At 42.5% G+C, this 9534-nt stretch overlaps 1 protein-coding gene across 8 annotated transcripts in view; it reads right to left on the reverse strand.

Moving 5' to 3' along the window:
• WASHC2C (WASH complex subunit 2C) overlaps window positions 1-5813 on the reverse strand; it is a 49833-nt gene extending 44020 nt beyond the window's left edge. For 4 of the 8 annotated variants that reach the window (XM_031956720.1, XM_031956721.1, XM_031956719.1 and 1 more), the window contains exons 1-2: window positions 5557-5813; window positions 4050-4214 (exon numbers count right to left, since the gene is read on the reverse strand). In XM_031956720.1, coding sequence (XP_031812580.1) covers window positions 4050-4214; window positions 5557-5667 — 276 coding nt within the window. In that variant the 5' untranslated portion in view covers window positions 5668-5813. The remainder of the gene's footprint in view (window positions 1-4049; window positions 4215-5556) is intronic. The other 4 variants (XM_031956723.1, XM_031956722.1, XM_012542189.3 and 1 more) reach the window with 1 other exon arrangement.
• Window positions 5814-9534: the final 3721 nt, after the last annotated feature.

A 9534-nucleotide genomic window follows, 5' to 3' on the forward strand; every position in this document is an offset into this window, starting at 1 on the left:
GTCGGCAGCATCAGTCCTCCACAGGGTAACAATGCTCATTCAAAAAAGGACCAGTGGGTATAAATCAAATCAAAGTAAATAATCTTCAGAAATAAAAGGGAGCCTAGCAACATGCACTGTGTAAGTGCCAGGAAAATTATCTTCCCCTCAACACTCTCTCTTAAGCTGGCCACGTCCTTGTCTACGAGACTCCACTTTTCCCTGGCCAACAGCTTCACATCTGCAGGGCTCTCTCAGGAACCCTGTGTATCACCCCTTACACTGGCAGGCCAGTGTCCTGTCACAATCACCAGCACTAGTTTTTCCTCAGGAATTTCCCTCTTATCCTTCATTTCTTTTCTTGCTTGGGAAGCAGAACTCATCTTAGGGATAGTCCTGCTGTTCAATCAGCCACTGTGAACAGTAGGTGCCCTGATGTGGTCTGGCACAGTGCCCAGAGCAACAAGACCTGGGCATCAGGGTAGAGCATGGACCTGGTCACCAGGAAGTCCTGATTTTGGGAGCTTTGAGAGCTGAGCTATGACTGTAACCTCTCCGGTCACAGTGGACCACATGACTTCTGTGGTCTACTCCAGTGCTAACTTTCTGGGATTCTCTTTCATTAGACCTACACAGAACAGCACTTCATGCACAGTTGGCCTTCCAACTACCCAAATTCAAAAAGCTATCTCTGTTCCTAAAACATCATACACAACCAGGGAAACATAAAATTGGTTGAGCCTCCAAGAAAACATGAAAATATAAGGTGAATTTCAAGTTTTGCTTTGGCTCAGTTGTGGTTTTATCAGTATAGTCACTCTCACTTGCTTGCCCCTTTAAGGCCCTCAGTGCCACAATTTTTCCATAAATCTTTCATTGAGTTGCTGCCCAGGATCCTGCAGTAACTTATTTTCGTGTGACTTGATTCACTGGTCACTAAACACACTAACATTAGAGAATATTCATAGAAATCCTAAGAGTTGACTGTCTTTGTGCCCTCTACTCATTTTTTTCCATCACTGTAGAAGCAGAGGGGACATTTTATGTTTGGTGCTTCCATCAGTAACCATGGCTAAACATTTCATTACTTGGTGGCAAAATTTCTGTTGAAGAGAGGGGAGATAGCCACATAAAGATGAAAACCCAGAAAACAAGTAATAAAGCTTTTCAAATCCTTCTCCTGCTCCTTCTCTATCCCTAGAGAAGAGGGCTAAGACTCCAACTTATGCACTTAAGAACAATAATCCAGCTTTAATTTACCAAGTACTTATTACATTTTTTACTGTATGTAGGATACTGTAGAAGGCATTCAAAGACAGAATGAGACTCAAGCTCCTGCCTTCAAGGAGTTTATGCTGCCCTGGGAAGATACATCTTTTAGATTAAGAAAAGAAAATTTTTAGAGAAAGAGAAAGCACTAACATTTGGGGGCACCAAGAAATGCTTTCTAAGCTGAACCTAAACTGAATGAATAAAATATTTGCTATGCACTATCTAGGACACAATACTTTTAAGAATCAAAGGAGGGAAAGAAGGAGGAAGGAAAAAATGGAGTTGGGTTTTTCTATTTAGAGATCTCCATGAAGAGCCTGGCTGACCACTTTTATGGGTACGTTAATATAGCTATTTTTCAGGTGGTTGCAAAAGCTCATTCAAACTTCCACAAGTTGTTGTTCTGCGGGGGTTCCAGGCATGGGAAACAAATGAAGCCAGAGGGTGGGGACAGATTGGTTAGTTGAAGGAATAGCCAATGGGCCAGGCTGGCTATAACACAAAGTATAATTAAATACTCGAGGACTAGAAGGATGGAAGAAAATAAAAGTAGTAAGGCCACCTGCAAGGGCAGACAGTCTGAAAAAAGGGTATAAATGATGGCTTTCTCCTTTCAAATTGTATGATCAAGATGAACTATGCCACTAGCCATAAATAACAGTAACGTCTAACATTAATCAAGTTTTTCAAGATTCTTGAAATGCTTTCTACATGATCTCATTTGCTACTCAAAACAACCCTGGAGGTAGGGTACTACTGTCATTCTTGTCTCCATTTTTAGCCTCAAAGGTTAAAGATCTTATCTGGGTCATGCAGATAGTCAGTGATGCTGAGTCTGGTTCTCCTAACCTTTCCTACCAGACCCCATGGTTTCAGACTTCCTACTACCTGAGAAGCTGCCATTTCAGCATTGAACATGTCAGATGAGCAAGTACCAGAGGTAGGAAATGGCAATCCTGGAATAGTAACTCCTTCAAAGGCTGTGATAAAACAAATATGATGACTATTATAACAACTCTGTTATATTCATCCAATCTAGGTTCTGAACAAGGTAACTGAAAAAATGTTCACAAGAAATTTTCTTGTAATAAACTAGTATATACCTATGTGAATGTACATATAGTCAACTGTGAAACACTGCTATGATATATGCATGAAGATGAATCTTTTAATGCTTCTCTTTCTCTCTCTCCCTGCCCTTTTCTTTTTCCCAACCAAACGTACGCATGGCTTCATCCTTACTACTATACAATAGACAATTTCACAACTGAAAAATTAAGGCCTGAAAATTCTTCCCTCAAATTACATGAAATACTTTCAAGACTTATGTAATCTTGCAAAATCAAAACACAATTCTGATGGGCAGGGCACATTGTTCAAATGTCAAATAAAAGGCTATTTTATGGAAAATAAACACAAGTGCTCACAAGGTGGGTCAGAAGAAACAATACAAGATCACCTTCAAGATTTCTCTTAAGAACTTTGGAACTAATCGAGTGACATGGGAAACACACTCTTTTCAGAGAAGGTGCTGTGCTCTATGGAACTATGAGATGCACAAATTTAGAGAATCCATCCCAATGGATATTCACATGGGTATGTGTGTCCAACCTGTATCAGAGCATTCCAAGATCGTATTGGTCTGATCAGCCACTGTCAGACACAATGTGACATGGCTCTAACACTGTGATGCCATTTTGGTCCTCTGAGAATAAAGGAAAACAACCAACCACTTCAAACGTGAGAAAATTTGGGGATTCAGTCATCAAATACAATTCCTGGAGTTACAAATCAAGTTAGATTGGCTCCATGAACCTTGCTAACTCTCTCTTAGCATCTGAATTATGGAAAGATGATATATATTAAACGCTAAATGCTAGAAAAAAAAAGTACTGGTAACAGATTTCTTTTGTATAGGCGATCAGCCAACAAGCATTTATTAAGCTAAAGATCTAATACATCTCTGCCAACTTGCCTCCTCAATACTTCAAAAACTGCATGGTTTCTCTGGCTTCAGTAACAAAAACCATAGTGTCACTGTCGACACTTTCATGAACTGTGGCTTAGCCTAAAGGTGACCAGCAAATCTCCTCTCAAAGCTGTTTTAACTTCAGAGAACCTGATATCCTTTGAAAAGCCCGGGCTACCTTTAAACCATGAAAAAGTACAGTGGGCTTTGGTGACATGAAGAGACTACTGGATTAGAAGTCTGAAACCTGGGATCATAACCACTGCTTTTTATCCTGTAAGGGGCAGAAAGATAAGTGGGTAGAATGCCAGATTTGCTGCCAGGTGTGACTTTGGGAAAACCACTTAACCTATCTTTCCCTTAGTTTCCGTCATTTGTAAAATTGAAACACCAAACCGAACAAGCCCACAACAACCTCCCAGAGTTATTTGAGAATCACATTATAAAATGTCTTAAATCCATTGCAAAGCCAAAAGTGCTATGTGAAACACTTATTGTTATTAAATCACTTAATCTCTCTGAACCTCAGTTTGCTCATTTGTAAAAGTGAGTTGGACCAACCGACTTCTAAGCTTTGAACATGATTCTATTACCCTCATAATAAGGTGGTGACTCAAAAATTCAATTCAGACCTCCTTATGACCAGAGACTTGTCACAGTCAGAGCCTCAGTTTCTTCATCTGCAAAATGGAAAACTTGTGCCAGGTACCTCGCAGGATTATGAAGAACATGTTACGATAATAAAGTTTTTTTTTTTTTTTTTAATTCATACCGAATCAACTACAGAAACAAAAATGTCAATTTTGACATTTGTATCAGAGAAACTCACATTCTCAATGAACTGGGTATTAGACAGCATGAGGAAGTCATTGAAGACATTATGAAGGCGACAGTCTGTAGCTTTTGTTTCATGAATCAGTCCATCCACTTGTTTCTTGATTTCATGTGTCCTAGAGATGGTCTGCTGTGAGAACTCCTGAAGAAACTGTAAAAGCTATTTGCAAACAACACAGTAATAGACGTATAAGCTTAAATTTTGGTTGGAGAAGCAACTCTTAGAATTCCTTTCTTCCCGTTGCCCCCTCGTGTTAATTGTGAAATCAATTACCCTCCTTTCCTTTTGTGTGTGAGGAAGGAAGGAGGGTTGGGACTAGCATATTCACCATCAGGAAAGGTGATAATTAAAATTACAGCAACACCCACGAATCACGCTTTGTCACCATTCCTGTGCTGTAAAAAGTCATTTTGGGTTGAAATTTCCACTAGTTTGCTGGTCAAGGCAACAGAGAAATGTTTAGATTACATGCCAGAAACAAAAGAATAAAATGGGCTAAAAAACTGGATTCTGGGTTTTCCCTTCTGAGGAGCCACAAGGTAACACACTTAGGGTAAAAAGGTTTGTCTTGTCTTGAGCAAAAAACTATGCAAACTGATGAGAGCCTAATAACTGGTTCCCCATGGAGAAGCCAATAATTAAGTGTGAACAGCTCCCAGGATACAATCATGGAAGGTCTGAACTAAAAGCCTCGGAAATAAAAACTTCTCTAAGATAAATGGGTCAATGACTAGGCCACTGTCTTTGTGACAACCTTGAGAATAATATGAGGAGGGGAAACGAACAAAAAAAGTTCTCTAGGCTACCCTGTCACCCCTTCAATGAATCATCAAGCATTTATTAAGCGCCTACTAAATGAATCATCAAGCATTTATTAAGCGCCTACTAAATGAATCATCAAGCATTTATTAAGCGTCTACTAAATGAATCATCAAGCATTTATTAAGCGCCTACTAAATGAATCAAGCATTTATTAAGCGCCTACTAAATGAATCGTCAAGCATTTATTAAGCGCCTACTAAGTGCCAAGCACTCGCTAAACGGATACAGAGAAAGGGAAAAGGCCCTGATCTCTAAAGTCAAACCAGAAAGTTAAATTGTTCAGAAAGTAGATTAAGCCCCCGAGTATTTGAAAGGCCCAACATGCCATCTCATCTCCGCCTCCGGGCTCCTCCCAGCCCCACCTTCTCCCAACCCTTCCCTAACTTCAGTCTCAAGCGCCGCGGTCCATCGATGGTGGCGTGTGACCGAGGGCTTCCTGGGGTTGGGTAGGGGCAGCCTGGTATACAGGAGTTGCTTAATAAATGCAGGCGTCACTAATGGGCCTCCACTTCATCTCTGGCCTTTTTGGGCCAGTTTCGGGGGGGGGGGGGGAAGAGGAGGACAAGTCAGGACAGCGCATAAATCGGTAACCGCGGGTCCCCGGCTGCAGCTTCTTCCGGCTCTGCCCTGGGTGCGAGCCCCGCCCCCCGCCCGCGTGACCCGGCCCGGCCCCACTCACGCCCGCGTCCGCAGCCAGGGACCAGCTCTGGCTGTTCTTGCGGATCTCCTCCAAGGACCACGGCCGCTCCCACACGGCCCCGGGCCCGGGCCCCGGCTCCGGCCCGCTCATTGGCGCCAGGCACGGGGGCCCCAGCAGCCTTCTCCTCCCAGACCCCGGCCCCGACTCCCGCGGCGTCCCGTCAGCTGCGAGCGCGAGCGCCGACACCGCCTCTCTCAGAGCCGCAGGGCCGGCTCCGCCCCCCGCACGTGACAGCCCCGGGCCACGTGACTCTGCGCCCACGTGACGAGCCTCGCGCTCTCGTCGCGGAGCTGGCCCGCGAGAGACCACTGCGCCTGCGCCTCGTCAGCCCTCCCACTTACGCAGTCTCCCGTGGCTTGTCAATCGCTCCATCCACAAAGTAGTGCCTTAACTCGCGTACTAATCAATCAATTGACAAGTGTTCACTGATCGATCTCCTCCAGCTGGTGGCGCAGCGAGTTAAGGGATGTCTTTGACATGGGGAAAACGGTTCAAACGCAGCCAGTGTAACGTTACACGCCATTAGCTGTCTGACTCCAATTTCTTTGCTTTTCTGAGGTCTTTTGTAACTGGGTCTGTGATTTTATTGGAGTTTCAGCGAAGAAATGAACTCTCCCAAAGTGGAAGGCAGCTCCTCCACCCCGAGAACCTTAGAGCATCGCCCAGCGGCGCGGTGGGGAGTCTCCTGCGCGGGGTCCCACAGCCCCCGTACGTCAGAGGAAGGTCTCCCCGCCTGAGGAGCGTCTCTTGTCATCACTCCGGTCCGCCTCTGGACTCCGCCAGCAGGCAGTCCAACTGCCCTCGAGTGCACTTCCGCAAACTTTTATTAAGCACTACTGGGTACCGAGGGCGTGCAGATGTACAAAAGGGCACAGGCCCCTGCCCGAGACGCCGCTTCTTAGCGGCTTCCCTTCTCCGCGCCCGCCACTCCTTCCTCCCAGGGCCTGCTCATCCACCCCACCTGCCAAACTCGCCCACAGCCGCCTCTTCCCCTTAATTGCGAGCCCACAACCTGGCTCGATGGTGCCCTCTCCTGGGATCTCCACGTCACCGTCTTGTTTCTTGTGGAAACTTGTGGAAACTTTTTATTGGCTTCCCCAAACTCCACTGTGGGGGAAAGGTGGACACACGGATTATTTCCTCTTGTTCCCAGGAAATAGCGCTTGATCTTTTGGAAGTATTAAAAAAAAATTTTTTTTTGGTTAAAATATGCATCACCAATACATTCTTGTGCAGAGGTGATGGTTTATCTTTGTATTTTCCAACTTGTGTAGTATATGATGCGAAAGACATTTTGAAAGGTGTTTGCTGGGATATACAAAAGGGAAAGAAATAGAAGAATTCAGGATGGAGTTTAAATAGTAGACTTCCCATATTACGTGGGTCCATCATCAGATTATCATGACTTCATTTTACTTTGCTATTCATAATGTTCTACTCAATGCTTGGTACATATTAAACATTTAACAAATGCTTTCTATTTCCTTCTTTCCTTCCTCCTTTCTTTTCTTCCTCCCTCCCTTCTTTTCCTTCCTTCTATATATGAAAGAAAAGAGGATGTCAAAGGAGTGGGGAAAAAACTCAGGCTTTATTTCTAAGCCTTAAAAAGATATATATGAATACATGAAAAATATGAATAACATATGAAAGAGAATATATGGAAAATGCTACTCCATAGGTCTACTTTTTCAATAATGAAAGTTTTTTTTTAAATAAGAATAATTTACATACACATTGATGAAGATTTGAGAAGAGAATAATCAAGTTTCCACAAACCAGTTGTTCTATGGTAAATAACATTTATAGTTACAATTGACTAAAAGGTATAAAGAATAGATCTTTATCTTACTGTCCTTTTTGTTTACTCATTATAAAAACAGTTGGCTGAGTATAGCAAAATTTCACCTCAAAGGCTTTTATCTACAAGAAGTTTCCCCTGCATATGCTGAAATCATACCAGATTCGATGAAACTTTTTAATGATTGGAATAACTGCTCAATTACCTTCAAACAAAACATAAAATAGGGAGAGAGGGCCACTAAAGGTATATTCTATTCATTAGAGAATCCAAATTGAAAGATTTCTAGATGTGTTGAGTACTCTCTATTCACCAAGAGGAACTATAACTGGGTTCCTTACCATTCACCAACTACTTGGATGTCTCTGAAGCAGCTCCCTCTTACTGCTCTCTTTCCCCACAGAGCACCCGACACACCAGAAGTTACTAAGTGCTGCAAGCTTTTATTAAGCACCCTACATCTTCTCTAATGGCGTCTGCTGCTTCTCACAGTTACATTCCTTCATATATACCATCTCATCACATCATCTTATACCCAGCTTTCTTTGTTTTTACCCCGTCACAGTACAAGCTACTCAATAACAAAATCATAAGTCTTGGGATAAACAATCCTTCACTACTGCCTTCCTGTTTTCTTGCTCTGCACACCTGGTTCTTCCTCCTCAGGTTATTTCCTGTTATACAGCTCTTTTTGCCATGTATACCTAAAATCATCCAACAATTCTCTTTTCTTGTTATGCTAAGCCTTGTCCGTTGTCTGTGAATCCCAATGCCTAAATGTGTCATGGTCCCATTAATTCAACAGCTTGTATAGCAACCTGAGGCCGATGGGGGTGCTGTGCAAAAGCATTTATCACTATTTTTCTCATAATTATCACTAAGCAGGGAAGACACAAAAGCAGTAGTAGAATTATAATTACTCCAATTATGACACTATAAAACCAAGAGGGCAATGTAGATAATTTAGATTGGATCCAATTTACAAAATCTTGTGATGCATCATCAGGTAATTGAAATTGTGCAGCCATATCATTAATATCTTTGACTATTTTAGCCAATTCTTCAATTTGGTTAGAAACATTTGCTGCCAATAAGGCCTCTTAAATGATCTCACACCTTAATCCAAGTGTGTTAGTGAGTGCTGTATCACTCCATGGCAAAGGGGTAACACATACAGGGTGATGCATAATGACAAGGTATAGATTGTAACAAAGTGTGGAGGACCAATTCCTCTCCCAACCACTTTACTGCCATCTCTAAAGCATTTATTTCATATAGTCCTACACTCAAAGCTAAAAGATGATAACCTAATTCTACTTCTCTGTGAGGGCCCATACTCAAGGATTCCATGAACCCATAGAATACATCCCTTGGGAGACCCAATTACCCCCGTGGAAAAACAAATGGGAACATAATAAGTAATAAAAGTGACATTATTTACATGTGTCCATCATCCTTGCCTAGGGTATATCAGTACTATAATGTCCCATTAACTGTGACACATTGCCAGATACATGAAAATCAGGTGTTTGTTGTCCCCACTCTACCATATGCACCACCGATAGTCCAGGTATAACTCCCAAGTCCATTGTCCCTTTTGATCAGCCAGGCATTGTGCTGGTGCCACAAAGTTACTCTACTTTCTTTGTGCTCTGGCTCCTGTGTTGATGCTCATGAGAGATAACAGTCCCAGCAAAGATTGCAGTTATCTTTTCCATCTCTGCCTCTGATCCTGGGAGCTTCTTCTCTGCTGCTCTTTCTGCCTTCTCCTCTTGTTCCATTCGGCCTACTTGATGACTAGGATCCTTCTGGTCAGCACCCACTGCTAACATCTGTTTTCATCTGCAACAATAAGTAAGACCATACCCAGGACCCCACACCTCGACTGTCCCTGGACCTATCCAATTTGCTTCCTCTGTTTTCCATAATATTATTGATTTTTTTTTTTGGTAGTTATTGATGTTGTACTTTTGTGATAGATTGTGTCCTTTCAAATGTATGCCAAAAACGAATGGCTGGCATTAATTCATTGGCAGAAAATTGTAAATAATTATATGTAAATACTGCTTTGTCTAACATACTTTGGGTTAAGCGACCTTTTGGCCTACCCCACGACACTCCCTTTTCTTGTTTGACCAGGAGTGTCTTAAGGGTTCTAT

This window comes from Sarcophilus harrisii, chromosome 2 (assembly GCF_902635505.1).
Source record: "Sarcophilus harrisii chromosome 2, mSarHar1.11, whole genome shotgun sequence".
NCBI lineage: Eukaryota > Metazoa > Chordata > Mammalia > Dasyuromorphia > Dasyuridae > Sarcophilus > Sarcophilus harrisii.